At 37.7% G+C, this 21777-nt stretch overlaps 1 protein-coding gene across 19 annotated transcripts in view; it reads left to right on the forward strand.

Moving 5' to 3' along the window:
- Nucleotides 1-21777, forward strand: part of prom1a (prominin 1a) — a 239385-nt gene that overhangs the window by 168859 nt on the left and 48749 nt on the right. For all 19 annotated transcript variants that reach the window (XM_069925152.1, XM_069925151.1, XM_069925132.1 and 16 more), the window contains 6 exons: nt 4121-4210; nt 9710-9927; nt 11298-11372; nt 19960-20023; nt 20647-20806; nt 21588-21740. In XM_069925152.1, the coding sequence (XP_069781253.1) occupies nt 4121-4210; nt 9710-9927; nt 11298-11372; nt 19960-20023; nt 20647-20806; nt 21588-21740 (760 nt within the window). The remainder of the gene's footprint in view (nt 1-4120; nt 4211-9709; nt 9928-11297; nt 11373-19959; nt 20024-20646; nt 20807-21587; nt 21741-21777) is intronic.

The raw sequence follows: 21777 nt of genomic DNA on the forward strand, positions 1-21777 counted from the left end.
ATTGGAAGGAATCAGTTTGTGTGTGTCCAATGAGCAACAAATCTCTCTCTGAAAACCAACAAGAACCTTTCTAGCACAGTATAAGAATTGCCTGCAACCAATGAAATTGGAAGAGTGAGAAGTGAGATTGGACTGTGAATTAAAGAACTTTTCAGAACTTACACATACATTGCATACAAATGTGCTTAGAATTAGAAGGGGGTTAAGTTAATAGTAGTAAGTTAAAGTTTGATCCTGTTTTCATGTTTAAAGAAAATTAAAAGCAACTTTTGTTTGAGTAACCATTTGTCTTGGTGAATTTCTATTGCTGCTGGGTTTTGGAGTCCTTTCTTGGTTTGTCCTTCCAAAATGCAACAAAGTCACCTTTATTTACCATTTATACCATGCTTGCATGGTAAAGATGACATGATGTGTTTCCAGGACCATGCAGCATATTTACATAAATGTAAGTAAAATAGAAGTTAAATACGTAAAATATTAAATATTAACACATATGCTGTAAGAGTCCTCAGTACCAAGGTACTCTATTCACATATGTTCTGGAAATTCAGGAGTTTGATGGCCTTGGGGGAAATAAAAACTGTTACCCAATCTGGATATATGGACTCTAGTGCTGCAGTACCTCCTACCAGATGGCAGAAGGTGAACAGTTTACTTGAGGAGTGTGTGGAGTCCTTCACAATGTTTATTGCCTTTCACCTGGATTGAGTGTTGTAGATATCTTTCATGGTAGGAAGAAAGCTCCCAATGATCTTTTTCGCTGACTTCACTATCCTTTGCATGGTCTTGTGGTCTAAGACGTACAGCTACCAAACCAGGCGGTGATGCAGTTGCACAGGGTGCTCTCAATATATTCTCTGTAGAATGTAGAGAGGATAGATGATGGGAGATTAACTTTCCTCAGCCTTCACAGGTAGTGGAAGTGCTGCTGGGCTTTCTTGGCTATGGAGCTGGTGTTCAGGGACCAGGTGAGATTTTCTGCCAAATGCACTCTGAGGAACCTAATACTCTTGACAATCTCATCAGTGGAGCCATCAATGGTCAGTAGAGGGCAGTCCCCTGGGCCCTCCTGAAGTTGACAACTATCTCTTTTCTTTTTTTCACATTCAGATACAGATTGTTGCTCTACGCAGGTCTATTAGTGTCTGCAAGCCATCTCTGTACTTGTCATTCTTATTAATCAGGCCCATCACAGTTGTGTTGTCAGTGAACAATGTCTATGCAGATATTGATCCATTTGGTGAGAAATGTAAAATTTTAGAAGCTTTAGGGAGATTCTAAGAAGAGATTTTTCAAACTCTTATAAACAACTTTGAAGATTAATTTGGAACCATGCCCATTAATTGCTCTGTTTGATTTTTCTAGTGACTCAGATAAACCTTTATCAGCATATTAGGAAAAAGTCTTAGCTTTTACTACATTGATAGCCAGACGAGCTATTTTATTGAAATGGAAAGGCGATTCATCCCCTACTCTTACACCATGGTTTTATGATGTAATGTCCTATTTAAGTTTAGATAAAATCAGATATAATATTAAAGGTAGAATGTTTCAATTTATGAAATTATGGGGCCCATTTTTATAATTTTTAAAATAATTAGAAGAATTAAATATTACTTTATGTTCCAGTGATTCTTTGCCTGTTCTCCAGGGGTCGCCAATGATTCCACATTATTATTGATTTGTTTGTCATCTGTATCACAAGGTAAATTGGATTAGTAAATGTGCAGATGACTCTATGATTGGAGGTGCTGTGGACAGCGAAGAAGGTTTTCAAAGCTTGCAGAGGGATCTGGACCAGCTGGTAAAATGAGTTGAAAAATGGCAGATGGAATTTAATGCAGTCAAACATGAGGTGTTGCATTTTGGAAGGACAAACCAAGAAAGGACATGCATGGTAAATGGTAGGGCACTGAGGAGTGAAGTAGAACAGAGGGATCTTGGAATACAGATACATAATTCCCTGAGAGTGGCGTCACACGTGGATGGGGCGTTAATAAAGCTTTTGGCATATTGGCCTTCATAAATCAAAGTATTGAGTTCAGGAATTGGGATGTTCTGTTCAAGTTGTAGAAGACATTAGTCAGGCCAATTTTGGAGTATGGTGTGCAGTTTTGGCTATCTAACTACAGGAAGGATATCAATAAGAGTGCAGAGAAGATTTACGAGATGTTGCCTGGTCTTCAGGAACTGAGTTACAGGGAAAGGTTAAACAGGTTAGGACTTTATTCCACGAAGCGTCAGAAAATGAGGGGTGATTTGATAGGTGTATTTAAAATTATGAGGTGAATAGACAGAGTAATTGTAGATAGGCTTTTTCCATTGAGGGTGGGTGAGATTCAAACAAGAGGACATGGGTTAAGGGTGAAAGAGGAAAAGTTTAGGGAGAATATGAGGGGGAACTTCTTCACTCAGAGTGGTGGGAGGAGGAAAGAGCTTCCAACTGAAGAGGTAGATGTTGGCTTGATTTTAGCATTTAAAAGAAATTTGGACATGCATATGGATGGCAGAGGTATGGAGGGCCAAAGACTGAGTGCAGGTTAGTGAGACTAGGCAAAAATAAAGTGGTTCAGCATAGACTAGGCCTAGGTGACCTGTTTCTGTTCTGTAATTGTTCTGTGGTTCATTCTTTTTTCATTACTAAACAGAAAAGATAACCTTGACCAGAGGGAGTTAGATTCGTTTAGTTTATCATTTTTAGCTTTTTTTCTTCATGATTCTTGTGATTCAGAAGTTATTACACCAGCTTCTCTAAAACTAGTAAACATTTTAGTTTGGTGTTAAGGTGGATGGTGGGGATGGGTAATGGTGAAGGAGCAGAGAAATGGGACATCAGATTTGTTGCTCCAGTTTTGAAGTGGATTCTTGTAAATATGATTGGAAGCTCCAGTTTAGGACCCTTGAGTCAAATTAGAATATTAGAGTCGTGAATGAGAATATTTAAGGATTTCCTTAGTAAAATTTATACCATTCCAGAAGAATCTTTCCATTAAGAAAAATAGTATTCATGTTAATCCCAGAGATGAGGGGGTTGGCCCACGAGGAGAGACTAAATTGTCTGGGATTATACTCACTTGAATTCTGAAAAATGAGAGGAGAAATTATAGAAACATATAAAATTATGAAAGAGATAGATAGGATAGAGGCAGGAAAATTATTTTCACTGGTAGGTGAGACCAGAGCTAGGGGACACAGCCTCAAGGTTCAGGGGAGTAGATTTAAGACGGAGATCAGGAAAAACTTTTTCCCAGAGAGTAGTGAATCTGTGGAATTCTCTACCCAGGGAAGCGGTTGAGGCTACTTCATTAAACATATTTAAGGTTCAGTTAGATTTTACATAAAAAAGGAATTAAGGGATATGGAGAAAAGGCAGGTAGGTGGAGTTGAGTCAATGATCAGATCAGCAGTGATCTTATTGAATGGCGGAGCAGGCTCGATGATCTACTCCTACTCCTATTTCTTATGTTCTTATGAAAAAAAGTTTGTATTTGCATATTTTGATACTTCTCAAATGCTATCTTGTTCATACGATCTTTAGTGACTTCCTGGAGCTACAATGATGAATTCTGTTCACACTTGCTTCAGGTCCTTTGGTCTGCTTACATGCTTCACTTCTGATCCACTGTTGGTATCATCTGAAATGCATTGTCTTGCTCTATGTAAACTTTTTCTTCAAATATTTATTTCCAACTCCATCATTATTGCTTCATTGAAAAGCAACTTCTAAGCAAGCCCTCGGTTGCCATTTTCCACATTATGATACTGCTTTCTTCCTTTTGAACTACTTCGTTAAAGCGAATGTAAGTATGTAAATAAAGGGAAAATGCAGGTAAGGCACCATCTGTGGGGAAATGCCTGTTTCTTTTTCAATCACTGAGTCACTTCATGAAGAGCTTTATTCACTTCCCTTTGAGATCGGTTTTCTAAACATTTTCGGTTTTGCGCAAGTGCAGAATACAAGCCTGAGGAGCAGTAATAATCAGTGTTTTATTTTCCAAAGGAAAATATTTGTCAGTTTTATTATTTTTGAATATTTTTTTGATGTATAGGTAATCTATCAATTTTTTTGGATGCAAGAGCATTTCACCAAACTAAATTTTTCATTCTTTCTCCATTGCAGAAATTGACAGTGTTCTTGGTGGTAAAATTAAAGCTCGCTTTGCAAAGGATGTTATTCCTGCACTGGATGCTTCCTTCAATATGGCCAGAGGTTTGTATGCATTGAGTCTGTGTTGCACTTCAATTACAAAATATTTTCAATGGTAGTAGTATAGAAATTCATTTGGACATATGTCAAAACATGCAGAAAATATTCTACCGGGTTAACACAATGAAGAATTTGAAATTCTCACCAAAATCTGTTATTAATTAGACAAATTTCACACTTCTAGCATATTTCTGCAGAAATTTTCCCTCTCTCTCTCGAGTTATGCGGAGAATTTACTGAGCTGCGATATAAAGAAACCTATTTTAGTCAAAAAAAATTAAAACAGTTCCATGGATCATTTTCTTTCATTTATGTTTACTTATTAAAGTAATTGCACTTACTCTTGACATTTCTTGCAATCAACATGGCCACATGATTTAAAAAAAAACAAGAAATTGTTCATCAGTTTCATTATGTCCCTTAAAGAATAGAAAACTTGCTATAAGGTTGTGCACTTGACCACTTGAGGCTGGGACTAAAATGAATTTAGAATTTACTTTTTGTTTCTCTAAAATGAATGAAACAGATTAGTGACTAAAAATTGCATTGTTAGAATTTCTGGCTATCCTGACGATAAGTTTGAAAATATGTCTAATTTTGCAAGTACTTTTTTTGACCATATTTTCTGCACTGAAGCTTTTTTAGTTGGCTCCATCTTCATTCTAAATTTTCTACCTTTGGCTTTGTTTTTATATTTCTCTTCAATTCCGTGACTTACTTTTTCTGATCATGGGTGCCATGTCCAGCTTTCTGTTGGTTTGTCATTGATTTGCGATGCTAGTCTATTCGAAGGTGGGAGGGAAGAATGCAGTAGTTAAATTAAAGTGTACATTCTGCACACTTTATAATACTCTGCAAGAGCACGAGGTGGAAAAAGTTGTCAGTTCATTTGATTTCTCCTTTAATATTCTGATGGGAATCAGCTGACAGAATAATCTGAAATAGGATCTGATATGGGTCAACAACTCATAAGGTAGATATTTTTTTAAGCACAGTAATGTTAAGTTTTTATAGAAAATAAATGGTGATCATTTATAATATAGCACACACCAAGAAAAGTTAGGACATGTGTCAATTATTAGCAGTTACCAACATACCTTATTCCTGCTACGTTCTACACTCTCCTGTTATCTTTTTGCTTTCTTTCCCTGCATTGAAGCCACAGTGAAAAGGGCTATAAAAGGTAACTTTGGCATCAGATTTGTGAAGTCTGTATACTTGTTTGTTCATGATCTTTTGAGATTTTTTTAACTGAATCCATATTGTTGTACTTGACTTTGGTGTGACGTTATTGGCTAGTCATATTTATTTCAATCATCTTGAAAATCATTTGCACAAAATCCACCAGTCGGAAAGAGTTCTATTCTGGTATGATTTAAATAAAAATTGTATTTCAGTAATCCCGTTGAACGTGTCTTGATTCTCAAATATTTTGCACAATTCATTCCTTTCGATTGGTACCACTGTTCAAAAATGATTGTCGGTCATTTTTTAACAATTGTAGATGAGCAAATATGCAAACAAGCCTTTTAAAAATGAATTTGACAATTTGTAATAAATCTTGAGTTAAATGGTACAAATTCAAAATATAGTATTTTTCATTCCTGTATGCTTTAGTATTAGATTTTTAAAACTTTTTCCACACCAGTTGTGAAAATGATGTTGGAAAGAGGTAGCCACCTAGTGGAGTGATCATTTTATGTTAGATCCTCAAAAGGCATGGATAATATTTCAATATAAACACATGCCTGACACTAAATACTTTAAAGATCCATTTTCAGATTTAGAAGAGTTTTTAATGGAATATTGCATGAAAAAGTGGAAAAGTATTCAGAAAGTAGCTTTTTAATGGCACTAAACAACCATATTTGTTTGCAGACCATGGGTAAAGCTAGTGATTTTTTTTAGTAAAATCCAGTTAATTGTTGTACAATTTTTGAATATTGTTTTCCATGTTCTGCTGGATCTTTCAAGGTTTTGAAGTTGACCATTTGTTGTTCTCCTGCTCTGAATATTTGCACCACTAGATGCTGAACTGAAATTTCCTTCAGTTCAAAGTTGGGAGGACAAAGGACATTGAGGCTAGATGTTGTCATCTGCCGCTTAGTGGAGTGTTCAATTGGGAACTTGGTTGATAGGTAAAGATGGATCAGCATGGGTTAAACCCCCCTCTGAGCACAAGTAGCAGGTCTTCACCCACAATGGCATTATTAGCTGCTGCAGCAGCTGTGTCCCAGATTCACCAATGGTCTTTGTCATTGCATTTGTAATTATTTTTAACGTTCAGATATTGAACCTATCAATAGTATTAAAAACATAATAAAATTCCACTCTCCAATTGTACACATTAGATGAATGTAATGCTACGAGTCCAAACCCAGCAGTAATAGAAATTCACCAAGACAAAGTGGTTACTTAAACAAAAGTTACTTTTAATATTCTTTAAACATAAAAACAGGATCAAATTTTAACTTATTACTATTAACTTAACATCACCTAACTTAACCCCCTTCTAATTCTAAGCACACATGTATGTAATATATATATGTTCAGGAAAGTTCCTTGATTCACAGTCCAATCTCACTTCTCACTCCAAGTTCACTGGGATCAGGCATTCCTTATACTGTGCACAGAATTTAACATTTATGAATTTTTACCAGGCTCTGGTGCTTAGAGATAAATGGTTACTGCTCAGGAAGGTTCTAGTTGGTTTCAGAGAGATATTTGTTGCTCGTTAGACACACACATAAACTGATTTCCTCTGATCAGTCACTTGAATGTCTTGCCAAAGAAACTTTCCCCATCATGGGTTTTCAAACATGATAACCTCTTCTTCCTGGTCACCACAGAGTTCCTCTTGTTTCCCTTATTTCAGGAGAAACACTCTAGCCAGCCATTTTCTCTTTTAAATACTACAAGGCTTTTTACCGGGCTAAACCCAGAACTCACAACCGTCTTCAAAATGGGGTCTTCAACAAGTCTGCCAGCTTGTCATGTTGAGCCTCAAAAGCCACTGCAGAACTCTCCCTTCCTAAAAGAAATCCTGTTTAGTCATTCCTCTCTTTCTGCTTGTAAAAACCAAACAACCACTTCCAAGGCTCCAAACCCAATCTTTGAAAGGTCTTTATCAGCACTTTAGCCTGGGCTTTGAGCTATTTGCATTTGCTTCTGAAGTCCCTTCTAAAGCAATTTCATTGTCTTTGCAAAGGCACTCAGAGCCTGGACTGTCTGGCTTGAGCAAAGCTCTGGCATTTAAAATGAGATCTATTTTGTAAGTATCTTTGTGGTGACCTACTCTAAATCCCCTCAATCTCTCTCTTTTAAAGACCCTGTAACAGTAGGTAGTGTTATAAAACTTCTGCAGCAGCTGTTGTTGGTTGAATACTGTAGGGTAGTGCTGCTGGAGCTGCTGTGATGGCAGGGATGCTGCTGATGTAAGACCCAGGAGAGCAGGGAGTGGAGACACAGTGTTACTCCACATGGTCCTACTGCCCAGATGGTTCATGCCTTGCAGGCTTTAAATGGCCTGTTAAAGAGCCGACGACCTGCAAACACAGGTTCTGTACCCAAGATAGCGGCACCTGTGCTAGATAGTGTACCATGAGGTGTTGCAGTTTGAGGGTATGCAGTGGACGGGTGCAGGGTTCTGGAAAAGGGAAGAGCACTCCCAGTAGAGGAAGAGATGACCCTACAGTTCGGTGACCATGACAGTGGACTAGGGAGGTGCTCAGCTGATAAGGGACCCATGTGGGCTGCAGGAGAGAGAGAGAGAGAGAGAGAGACTCAGGGGAACCAGGAATTGTGTGTCAAGAGGATGCTGAGGGTAATAAAGACTCCTGAAGAACCTCTGGTGCTGAAGACTTGGTGATCACATTGGGTTTGGATCTGGAGTTCAGATTGCCAATGCTTTGAACTGGTGTCTGTGTGGCTGCAGGAGCACTTCAGATTAATCCACTATTACTCGGTGCATCTGAAGAGACTCTCTTTGCTTCTCTTTCTCCTATTGTTAGGGGTGCCCAGCAATGCTCATGGCAATTATTAGTTTGCTTTGCAGTGGACGAGGTATATAATATATATTGCAGTTTTAATGTATTATTATGTGACAATAAAAGGAACCATTGAACCTTAAACCTGGTACAGGCTCAGTGGAATCATGTTCCCTTGTCCATCACCCACACCTTCCTTCCACCAGCTCCACAACCCCTTTCCTTTCTCCTATTATAGAGCATCTTTCTAGTCCTCTACCTCATCACATCTCAGCTCTTTCCTCATCCTTCTCCCACCTGTATCATTATATACCTGAAAGCCTGTGCTTCTTCCCCTTCTTGCATCTTCCTCAACACACCCCCCCCCCCATCTTATTTGGGCACTTGCCTCATTTTGGGCAATCCAGAAGAAGGGGGAAAGCCCAAAATGACTACTGCCTATTGCTCCATGGTTGCTGCATGACTCTCTCCAGCATCTGCACACACCATGTTTGGCCCCAGCATATGTACTTTTGCACCAATTTCACATACAGCAAATGTGTTTCTGTCATCATAAATTTGCAGTTCGCTACTTGCTCACAGAGAGCCTCTGCAGAGGCTGGAACTTCTAACAAACGGCTCCACCCATAGGAAAGCCAAAATAATTTTGACAATCCATGGTGTTATGCCATTAGCTCAGTGTGTATCAAAGCTTTAAAATGCTCTTTGTGTCATTCAAGAATATTTGCAGGCTATTAAATTATTTATAAAACTTTGTTCAATCAAATATTTCTAAAGTTTTAAAAAATATTTTGTGTATCATTTTAAATATAGTTAACAATCAACAATCATACCAAATACAAAGCATCGAGAGAGCCCCTCCCTCTACCCCCTCCCCTCTATATGCCCTATTAAATAGGGAAAGAATAAAGAAAAAGAAACCCAAAAAAAGGCATCCCATTGTCAGTGCTTTCAATAAAACATATGGAGACACAATAATACCACAGTGTTAAAATCTTTACAGTGGTCTATGGCTGGTCAGTGGCGATTGTAACCCTATAATGGCACCAGCGAGATACCTATATGCTCTAAATAAGGCTGCCAGATTTTTAGGAAGGTGTATATTCCTTTCTGAGATACTTCTAATATTTAAAACAAAACATTAATACCCTGAAATGTGGAAAGGAAATCACCTAACCAGTTTATGCATTATTCTCTTCAATATGATGCAGAGGCATTATGTGTGTCAGGTCCTCCCTTGTGCAGGATATGTTCCTTTGCCTTAGTAAGTAATGGAGGTTGGCTACCTCTTCAACATTGGTAGAAATTGGTGACTTCAGATTTCTATTTGGCAAGTTTGTTCTTCAAATGAAAAAAAATGCTATTGATTGGCTCACTTTTCCATCAAAATCTGGGAATATATTTTTTACTTTGGCAGAATGGAACACAATGATGGTGGTTTTGTCAAGCCAGATAAATGTTAAATGTTTCACTTGGACCATGGACTAACTTTTGATTGACCTTTTTAAATCTGCAGCCATCAGAGAAAGCAAGGGAGCTTTGGAAAATGTAATTGTCTCCAAGCGAACATTAGAGGAAGCAACCAGCAAACTTGAGGCAAACCTGACTGATGTTCGAACAAATCTCAACAACACACTGAATGATGCAGCTTGCAAAGTTCCAGGATCAGTTGACCACTGTAATGATGTAAGGGATTCACTGGACACCCTCAGCATAGATGCAGATTTTAACCAGGTAGGACCTCTTCCCCCTTGCTGCACCTATCAATAATTTGTTTGGCCTTTCACATGCGTACTTGTGCTTAATATTGTCTTGCCTTTTCTTCACAGTTCTTCTCTCCCCCCCCCCCACCTCCACAATCCCAACCTACATACTAATTTGGAAAGAGGTTACGGTGGTTCTCATAGGTTGTTTATTTACTACACAAACATAAGAAAAAAACAACACCTCTAAAATGTGGATATTAGGATGCCAGCGTGACTCTTGGGAAAATACTTTCATTAAGGTTATTCAAAGGTTGTATACCAAAGGAAAAGCAATTTGGTCTATGTGCATGAGGACCATTGGATACCCATTTTTACCAATCCTGTTTGTCAGTCATCAGTCTAGTTTTCTATGCTTTGACAATTCAAGTACTTGATCAGATATTTGTATGCTGAGTTCTGGCCCCCTCCTCCTTCTCAGACTATGTATTCCAGATTGCAGCACCCTCTGATTGTCTTGCTCCTCACCTTTAACCCTATGCCATCTTGTTTTTTTAATGATTATGGAGAAAACTTTTCACTCTTCAGAGTTAATTTTGACTTATTCCATTCTCAATCTGTAGATATTCCTCACTGACATTTTAATTAAATGGTATTGCAAGAGCTTTCTTTGAGTTTTATCTTGCTATAAATTTACTTGTAAATTTGTTGCTCTGGACTCTACAGAATTCACTCAAAATCCAGGTCGATGTACTACAGGTATATATCAGAATTTGTCATGAACAACTCATAAAATTTGGAGTTTAAACATAGTGTTAATAATATTGTAATGTTATATGTTTCTAATTTATTGGTATATCTTTGCATTACTAAGACATCTGAAAGAAAATAAAATCTGCTTGAATTTTTAAAATTTTAATTAAATTTTCTTAATTGTTAAGTAATGATTGTGTTGTCACATTTTTAACCTGAAGGTTTTCCTTGACAGATGGAACTCAATAAGTTACACATTTCCTGCAACAAACATGTTGATTTAAATGCAAATTCACAGATTGTCCAGAACTCTTGGAAAGCTGCATTGTCAGAAGTGCTGTCTTTCAGATGAAACACTAAATGAGCGTCTGTCTGTTTTCTAAAACAATCCTCCCTTGACATGGTTTCAAAGAGTGGAACAGATGAAAAACCTAAGTTAAAATTTATAATTTAACTCCAGTAAATAATCTGGTATTATCACTTTGTGGAAGTGTTGTGTATTCAAATTTGTTTCCATGAAGGAAACACTGAAGCTACCAAATATTACTTTATTGACTCTTAAATACATTTAATCTGAAAAAGTGCATTATGGCTTATAAATGTGTCCTTTTTGTTGATTGCTGTTACATTTCACTTTGAACATTTCAGTTACAAGATGTGGATTCTGAACTTGCCAATGTAAATGATGTGATGAAAACTGATTTTGAAGCCTTGATTCAGAAGGTAACTAGAACTTGATTCTTTGTGGAATTTCCAAGATATGGTATTGCATTATTGCTAATTACAACATTGAGAACATGAGAAAATAAGTAATAGGAGCTGGAGCAGGTCATCAGGCCAGTCGAGCCTGCTCTGCCATTCAATGAAATCATGGCTGATCTGATGATCTCCACCTTTCTGCCTTTTCCCCATATTCCTTGATTCTCTTTATATGTAAAAATCTATGCAACCTTATCTTCAATATATTTACTGAGGCAGATTTCACTGCTGAATGGGCATAGATTCACCACCATTTGGAAAAAATAGTCTTCCTCATCTCCATCTTAAATTTACTACCCCAAATCCTGAGGTTCTGTCCCCTAGTTCTAGACTTCCTCTAACAATGGAAACAACTTTCCTACCTCTATTTTATCTATGCCTTTCATAAATTTATACATTTCTATAAGATCCCCTTATTCTAAATTCCAGTGAGTACATACCTAGACACTTCAGTATCTCCTCATCGACTAACCCCCTTGTCTCTGCAATTAACCTGATGAGCCTCCTCTGGACTGCCTCCAAAGCCATTACATTCTTCCTGAAGAAAGGAAACCAGAACTGCACACAGTACACCAGATGCAGCCTTAGCAGTACCTTGTAAAGTTGCAGCCATGAAAGACCTCAACAACGAAGACGCTGTTTACATCCGGTACCGCACGGATGGCAGTCTCTTCAATCTGTGTGGCCTGCAAGCTCCACACCAAGACACAAGAGCAACTTGTCCGTGAACTACTCTTTGCAGACGATGCCGCTTTAGTTGCCCATTCAGAGCCAGCTCTTCAGCGCTTGACGTCCTGTTTTGCGGAAACTGCCAAAATGTTTGGCCTGGAAGTCAGCCTGAAGAAAACTGAGGTCCTCCATCAGCCAGCTCCCCACCATGACTACCAGCTCCCCCACATCTCCATCGGGCACACAAAACTCAAAACGGTCAACCAGTTTACCTATCTCGGCTGCACCATTTCATCGGATGCAAGGATCGACAACGAGATAGACAACAGACTCGCCAAGGCAAATAGCACCTTTGGAAGACTACACAAAAGAGTCTGGAAAAACAACCACCTGAAAAACCTCACAAAGATTAGCGTATACAGAGCTGTTGTCATACCCACTCTCCTGTTGGGCTCCAATCATGGGTCCTCTACCGGCATCACCTACGGCTCCTAGAAAGCTTCCACCAGCGTTGTCTCTGCTCCATCCTCAACATTCATTGGAGCGACTTCATCTCCAACATCGAAGTACTCGAGGTGGCAGAGGCCGACAGCATTGAATCCACGCTGCTGAAGATCAAACTGCCCTGGGTAGGTCACGTCTCCAGAATGGAGGACCATCGCCTTCCCAAGATCGTGTTATATGGCGAGCTCTCCACTGGCCACCGAGACACAGGTGCACCAAAGAAGAGGTACAAGGACTGCTTAAAGAAAGCTCTTGGTGCCTGCCACATTGACCACCGCCAGTAGGCTGATATCACCTCAAACCATGCATCTTGGAGCCTCACAGTTCGGCGGGTAGCAACCTCCTTTGAAGAAGACCGCAGAGCCCACCTCACTGACAAAAGTCAAAGGAGGAAAAACCCAACACCCAACCCCAACCAACCAATTTTCCCTTGCAACCGCTGCAACCGTGTCTGCCTGTCCTGCATCGGACTTGTCAGCCACAAACGAGCCTGCAGTTGACGTGGACATTACCCCTCCATAAATCTTCGTCCGCGAAGCCAAGCCAAAGAATATGTTGACAGTTCTTTATTCATTTACATATATACACTGTGTACAGTTTATTTTGCACTACCAATAAGTGGTAATTTTGCCTCATCCACAGTAAAAAGAATCTCAGTTGTATGTGATGTCATGTATGTACTCTGACAATAAATCTGAAATCAATGTATTTTGTGTTTTGTGTAATAAATGATTTTGGATGATTGCATAAGCATGCTAAATATGTAGGATGCATGCCTGTTAATCTGATGATTAAATTATATTTGCACTTTATTCAAAAACGTGCAAATTAAAAAGCTGTAAAAAATGGAACTGAAAAGTCATTGTTTTATTCTTCATCAGTCCATTCTTTCATTGATTTCCCATTAAATTCAAGTACACCGATTTGCACCTCATACTCAATTATTTATATTGGTTGAGGTGATCATAGCTGCTTGCCTTGTTCATGTAGGATGTGCTCGCTTCAGTTGTTTTTTTTTCTGTGCTTCAAACAATTTGCAACATCCAAAAACATGAAAACCTTGCCAAAACAGTGCTTTAGATCTGCAGTAAAAAATATTTAGCTCGTTTCATCTTGGGGTCTGTGGAACAAGGTTCCTTCCCCGATTATGACGGTTGTACTATCCATGCTATCCACCAGCTGCACAATATTTTCTGAGACCCTTTTAGGAAGTGTCTTGCCTCCAAGTAATTCAATTTAAACTAATTTTTAACAAAGTTGTGTGTCTGATTCTTTGTGTTGTAATGTGAAGATTTGTCACTACATTATAGCACCATTTAGTAATTTATCAAAAATATTCTGATATTTGTCAGGTTTAGAAATAGTTGACAATAGAGTTGGGGTGCAATACATTCAGGTTAGTTGTACACTTTGTTGGAGAGAGCAGTTTCCTTCCCTTCATTCAGGAAATGTTGTAAAATCAAGCTCTCAAAATTGGATCAACGACTCTATATCACAATATTCAACATTTGTCACCTGCATTAATTCAATTCATTTTTAATCTTTTGCTTAAACAAGAATGTCATTCTGTATTTAACTAATAAAAGTGAGATTGACAAATATACTGCATAATGGCAAGCTTTATGGTAAGAATTGGTGATCATTAAGAAATGAATTGAAACAAATAAAACTCATTTACAAAAGCAAAATTTGCAATTTTACACTGTTAGTTCTTAAACCCATTAAAGGGGGGGTGTGGGGGGTGGGGGAGGACATTCAAAATTTACTTTGTAATTATCATGAAATTATGAATTGGCAGAGAGGTTCATCTGCTTGGTCCCTTATGTCAGTGGCTCTGTACAGGAATTAAATTGCCTGTTATAGGAACTGATTGTATTTTTAAACTAAATCCTTACAGATAACTTTACCTAAATTAGGTTTGGAAGAGCAAATTATGCTCCCTTGACTCAGTTAGATGTGAGGAAGGCTATGAGTTTATTACAAAGTAATAAACCTCCAGAAGAGTATAGATTCCAGTCTGAATTTTATAAAGATTTAATTTAATTTTTTTTAAATTCCTTGTTATGGAAGTATTAGATCAGGCTTCAGAAACCCATATTCCCTCTGAATCATTTTTTACCGCAATAATTACTGTAGGCGTTTTCACACTGAAAGTGTGTGGGGATCCTACTTTGTCCTGGAAAAATTCCCAGGAATTCAGGACCTCCCGGACCTTTCACACTGTGGTCCTGAATTCCTGGGAATTTGCCCTCCTCAGCAATTTAGGGGGAGTCCCACCCCCTAACCATGACATATTATGCACTTACAGGAGTGAGAGTAGGTTTCTCCCCTGGCCATTGATTGTCCGCACCCTCCCCGGCTGTCATTCGGTCATTTACCCGCCCGCTCCCTCTCCCCTGGCTGTCCGTTGATTGGTCGGTTGCTCTCATGCCCCCTCCCCTCCCCTCTCTCGTCATCGATTGGTTGGTTGCTCGCCTACCACTCCCTCTCTCTCTCCCCCCCCCAGCCGTCTGTCAGTTGTTCTCCTGCTCACTTCCCCTCCCCCCCCCGATGCCTGCCTGCTTCCCCCCACCATTTGCCTATCAGTCAGTCACCTGCCCCCACCCCCCCCCCACGCTTCAGGGTCACTTTGGCAGGTTGTGACAGTGGCACAATGCGGGATGAATGGCCAAATTTGTTTCCCATAATCCCTCACGCAACTGGAACTGCTCTCGGAAATAGAGTGGTTCCAGCTGTGTGAGGGATAATGGTTAACGAGGAGAGCCATTCATCCCAGATTGTGCTGCCATCATGACATGCCGAAGCACCTGCTGTTGTCAGGATGTATGAATCCTTTAATTTTAATCACCTATGTGATATACCACACAAGCACTGCTTCACTGCTTGGCACTGCAGGAAGAGGGTGGTCTGGGAATATTTCCTGGTGCCGTGGCCCTACCTCGTAGATAGGATCGCAGATTCACTTAAAATTCCTGGGCTGATCTTTTCACAGGAAAGTTCCCGTGAAAATTTCCATGGAATCTTCATTTTACACAGCGGTGTGAGTGATACCTAAAAATGACAGAGACCCTTGAAAGCTTTCATTTTATGGACCTCTTTCATTATTAAATGTAGATTAGAAGATTGTTGCAAAAATTTTGGCAAATAGAATTACAAACTACTACCTAAATTAATAAATATGGATCAGACAGGTTTTGTGAAAAGAAACAGTCAGTTGACAATGTGGCCAGGTTACTTAGCATAATTCACAGTGCAAAAAAAAAGATGATTTTAGTGTTACAGTGGCTTTAGATGCAGAAAAGGCTTTCGACAGACTGGAATGGGACTTTTTGTTTAAGGTGTTGGATAAATTTGATTTGGATCGACCTTTGTAAACTGGATTAAGGCATTATATAATTATCCAAAAACTAAAGAGGTGTCTAATGGACATGTATCTGCACCGTTTCAGTTAGCAAGGTCAAGTGGACAAGAATGTCCCTTATCTTTATCTTTGTTTATTTTCAATATAGAACCACTTGCAGAAGTATTCGGAATGATTTGGAAATTAAAGGATTCAAGGTGGTCAAGAAGAACATAAAATTAATTTTTTCCTTATGTTTTAGCAAATTTCACTGGACCTGAGGCTTCTTTATAATCTAAAAAAAATACAATATGTTGGAAGAATATGGAAAAATTTTGGGTTATAAAATAAATTGGGATAAAAGTGAAATTATGTTATTAACGGAAGGGGACTTTAGTCAGTGCCCAGTTTACATGGCCAAAAGATGGTATTAAATATTTATGGATCTGTACAGATAATAATCTGAAGAATCTATATAAATTGAATTATTTATCATTACTTAAAAAGGTTTAAGAAAATTTAACAAACGGATACATTTACTTTAACTTTAGTGGGAAAGGTTAATTGTATTAAGATGAATATATTTTCAAGAATACAATATGTTTTTCAAACATAAATTATTTTATTACCTCAAAAGTTTTTTCAAGGTTTGAACAAATATGTAAGGATATCCCTCTGGAAAGGTAAAATGTCAAGAGTTTCTATAGAAATGATAACATGGAAATATAAATTGGGAGACTTACAACTTCCTAATTTCAAAAACTACTATCGAGTGGCACAAATAACATTTCTTACTTTTCTTTTGAAAGAGAAGAAAAACCAGCATGAGTTAAAATAGAATTGAATAAAATGAGAGAGAAAAGCAGAACTTTTAAATAAATGGGATGAAAAATTGATGGTTGTTGAAAAAGAAACCCCATTGTTGAAGCACCTGATTAATACCTGGAATAAAATAAATAATGAAATTGGTGCAAGAGGACGTATATCGCCTATAATGCCTTTGACTCAAAATTCTCATCTTTTTTTCAAAAGATAATCAATTTTTTGACATTTGGTTTCGTGAGGGGATTATAAATGTTGAAGATTGTTATGAAAGGGGTCGATTAATATCATTTGAATAATTGAAAAATAAATATAGAAGAACCCAAAATACTCTATTTTTTGTTATTTTCAATTGAAAGCATATTTGAGGGACAAGCTAGGAACCACCATATTATTACCTGGTTGAAGTGAAGTAGAAATTCTCATTAGGAGAGGAATTGTTCAGAGTTTTGCTTCTACAATATGTTCTTTATTACAAGTAGCAACTGTCTTGGGTAAACTTATACCTCTCATTTTGTTCATTTTAGATTGGTCACAGTGTTTGAGCTACTGAAAGAAAATAGACACACACACCGAGAGCAGTTCAGTTTATACAAATGTTTATTACTAATTCAAAAGCTGATTTCACACTACAATATGCAAGCCCTTCCCAACTATACTTATCAACGTTTGGACTGGTCCCAACTGCCGAAGCGAGGCAACAACTGCACACTTGTAGTAGGTTGTCAGGGCGCTGGTAGCAGCTTCTCCACCTCCCCCGACCGGGACGTTGCTCGGACTCTGGCTGTTCTTCCTTCTTGACAAGGGGTGTTCCCACCCCTCGGAGAGTCTAAACTTCAGCAGCAGGACCACAGACTTTTATACCCCAAAAACAATTAATCATGCACCCACTCCCTCTAACATTTGTCAGTCAAAATCAAAGCTGAGCATACTATTCTACAATTTAGAAGATTAATTATTATGGAGCAGGATGCTATGATATCCTGGTTTATCTCGTAGATACAAGGACTCATTAAAACTTCTTGAGCAAGACAGGTTGTGACCAATACGTCAATTTCAGAGTGTCGTATTTGACAACTGCTTTCCCTGGGCCTCACGGTGGAATTCCATTTCAAAGTGTATCTTCAGATAAGTCCCCATGGCTGAGTTTAATTACATCTGCTAGTTCTGAAAGTAAGGTGACCTGTGTGTGGACCCAGTGTCGTCAGTTCCACATAAGCAAAAAGCATCTGAGTACATGGTTTTAATCCTCCATTACAGCAACTCCTAAACATGGAATTCAAAACTCTAGACAGAGATGGGAACGAGATTTGAATATTACAATTGAAGAGCAAAGATAAGCAGATCTTTGCAGAGATTATATGACTTAACACTATTAATGTAAGGTATGGATAAGTTCAGTATAATTTATTACGTCAGTTATATCTTGCATCACAAAAATTGAATAGATTGAAATCAGATTTATCAGATCAATGTTTTAGATGTGGTGAGGATGTAGGAATTTTTTTAGATTCAACTTGGTCTTTTCCTAAGGCAAGACCCTTTTGGGTGGATTTCGGGAACTTTTTGGAACATGTTGTATTTCTGCAAAATCCAGATTTATTTTTTATTAGGAAATATTGAAGGACATGACCTAAACTAAAAGTGTCAGAATATCAATTGGAATTTCTCAAATTTGTATTAGTTGTTGCAAGGAAATGTTACTTATGAATTTGGGTATGGCAGGATGGAATGCAGAAATTCCAAGTTGAATTTCTTATGTAATTTTTTTTCCCAATAAGAAATAAATGTGCTACGTTTTTACAGATTTGGTGTCTGTTTCCTCAAATATTAGGTTTAAATTTGTAATTTTGTGCTTCCTGTGCCTCTGGATCTGTGAGAATCTGCTCTGAATTGTATTAAGGAACTCCGTTTAAACATGTATGTTAGACGGCATCCCTCTGCAATCCTGAATTTTTTTCTTCTATTTTACATAACTATATTGTATCTTAATTATTTTGAGGGGGGGGAGAAGGTTTTGTGGATATATACCATCATTTATGTAGTTTCTAGTTTGTATTTTTTGTAATTTGTATAATATTAATTTTTGACTACTACATGTATGGAGAAAATTTTAAATAAAATATTCAAAAAAAATAATCCTGCAACCACTGGTCTGTGCCCAAATGGTGGACTGGCACAGAATACCAGAAACTGGAATAACACCCCCGTTGACAAGGAGAAGCAGAAGAGACAACCTTACAGACTGATGACCATGGCAGTGAACTGGCGAGGGGCTCAATGACTAAGGGACCCACAAGCGACTTGCAATCAGGGGAACAGCACAGGGTGGAGAATGCCTCATGGGCATCGGGTATTGGAACTGGTGATTCAAGAGGGTACAGAGGGAAAGAAGAGCACTAGAAGGGCCTTGGGTGTTGAAGGCTTCCTCTTTGTGCTGGAGGTTTGGATCTGAAGCTTGGGTTGCCGATGAATTGAACGGGAAGTCAGTGCAGCTGCAGGAGGCAAATCCATGAACATTCAGTGACTGAACAGATTCTCTTGCTTCTCTTTCCCTTGTACTTTCAGGGGTGCTTTATGGCGCTAATGGCAGCTTCTTTGTCGGCCTTATTGCTGGAAGAAGGCAATTTTGTGTAATATTACATGTTGTGTAGTATTACATGATAATGAAGGAATCTTTAAAATACACATAACAAAGAAATTTGTACTTTTTTTCCTAAGAAACACTAATTTGGTTATGGTGATTGCTGCTGGCTAGTTGGTCTTTGCATTTTTTTTCCCCTAAAGCTGTGCAGCTTGTTTGTATTTTAAAGAGAAGAGTGCAGATCTCTTGATCTTTTACTGAAATGAGCCTTGTTGACAAAGCCATAATATGTGGCGAGTTGCTAATTGTTCTCAATGCTGAACTGCAGCTTTTGTTGTAATGGTGCCTGGGATGCAGATAGTGTGATACAAATTGAATTATGTATTTCTGTGCCAGAATGCTTATTATTTGGAAAATACAGATTATTTTTGAGTTTCCTGACTCTATCCTATAGGGCAGTAGATTCCAGATTGAAAGAAAATAGCAAACTCTTTCAAAAAGAAAGCTTCTTTCTCTCCAATGGATTTTTTGAAGATATGTTGCATCAAATTGTCTGCTCATTCTATTATTGAAAGCAATAAAGTAGTTCACAATATTTACCATTGGTTCATGTTATTTTTATATATTTCTAGGGACATTCATCATTTAATAATACACCAGAATTAATTCAAAATGAAACCAAGTCTGTTTCATCAGGTACAGTTACAAAAAATTAACTTTTTTTTGATTTTGTATTCTAGCAAATGTCTTTTGTAAAAAATGTTAACCAATAGTTTATTAAAATAGATGTGGCAAATGAAAATAATGTGAAAATTACTTATCCAATTAATTGCTACTCTTTCTCTTGTTTACGGCATCAACTTTTTCATTTTTGCAGCATTACCTCGTAAGTTTGAGCAAAGCTCAAGAACAGTATGTAAAGGCAGTGACATACTGTGTCTTTTTGTGTGTTTGTCTGCAATGCATCAGAGTTAATTTTCTAATTCCATTGCAATTGGTTTTCAGAAGATGTACATCTTTTTGTAAAATTTCTTGTCTTAAAATGAACCAAGTATGCCCGGGGAGTTCAATAAATTGTTTTAATTATGCAGAAATTGAAAAATATAACAATTCCATAGTAGCTTAATGTTTTTATTCAGATAAATGTTTTGATCTGTATCGATCATATACCTTGAACGAACTTTGCCACCTGTGCAGAAGCTCTCCATACCAAAGTATATTTTTCATGCGCCCATTCTATTGGTTACATTCAGTAGTTGCAGTAATAGAAAGTGTGTGCAGAGAGTTGTGCATTTTGTATTATTTTTTCTTTCTTGCAGATGTAAAGAAACTGCTCAATGATATTAGTGAGATGGTTTCAGATTTCAGTAAAAAGCCTGATATTGATGACTTAATCAGTACTTCGACTGCATATCTTGATCAGGGTCAGAGATACTTTCTTGAGTATCTTCCATATTTGGAAACTTACGATTTCTATAGGTAGGTTTTATTTCTCAAAAGTAAAATACTGGCACCTTTGGCAAAAGGAATATTTAGCTTTCAAGACTATAACTGATTATTTAATCAGTTCTGATGAAATATCATCTGGCTGAAATGGTAACTCCTGCTTCTCCACAGACATTGAGTATTTCTAGCATTTTTAAAATTTCTTAATCTTTCTTTTACTTTTAATATTAATTTTTTATTCTTTAATTTTTTACATCTTAATGCTTTCCAACTGTGGCTTTAAAAATTCGGATGCATCATTACTTGAAAATTTTCATTTTTTTAATCGGGTATCTTTGGAAAAATTGACATGGAAATTTGAATCGGGAGGTTTACAATTTCCACACTTTCAGAATTACTACAAGACAGCCCAATTAAAATTTATTAATGCAGTGTTTGATGTGTTGAAATCTACTGCTTGGGCTAAAATAGAATTGGACAAAATTGGTGAAAAATCTATGATGGAATTTATTTATAAATGGAACTCAAAATTACTAATTGGTATATACCCACCAATTTTGAAAATATTCATCTCAAGTTGATAACATGTGCCTGGTTTGCATGTTTCCCAGTTTATTTGAGCTGACATAAAGTGAGTAAGTTGCATGTATGGTCTCAGCGTAACACATCAGCTATGCCACAGTGTTCCTTCAGTTTACTTGAAATGTTTTAAGGTCGTGCATAGCCTTCAATGCCACTTCATGGCATTGTGATGTGAAAATCTGCAGGAAAGTTGAAAGTAGAACTAATTTCAGATCTGTCATCATGTTTACAGATGGCTTGGTGGAATTGCACTCTGCTGTTTAGTTGTACTTATCCTCACTTTCAACTACCTTGGTTTGCTGTGTGGATCCTGTGGCTTTGACAAACATGCTTCTCCAACCACCAGAGGCTGTGTATCAAACACAGGAGGCAACTTTCTTTTAGCGTAAGTGAAATGTCAAGAATTTTGTTCTCACACAGAT

Source organism: Narcine bancroftii, chromosome 3, assembly GCF_036971445.1.
Source record: "Narcine bancroftii isolate sNarBan1 chromosome 3, sNarBan1.hap1, whole genome shotgun sequence".
NCBI classification, from domain to species: Eukaryota; Metazoa; Chordata; class Chondrichthyes; order Torpediniformes; family Narcinidae; genus Narcine; species Narcine bancroftii.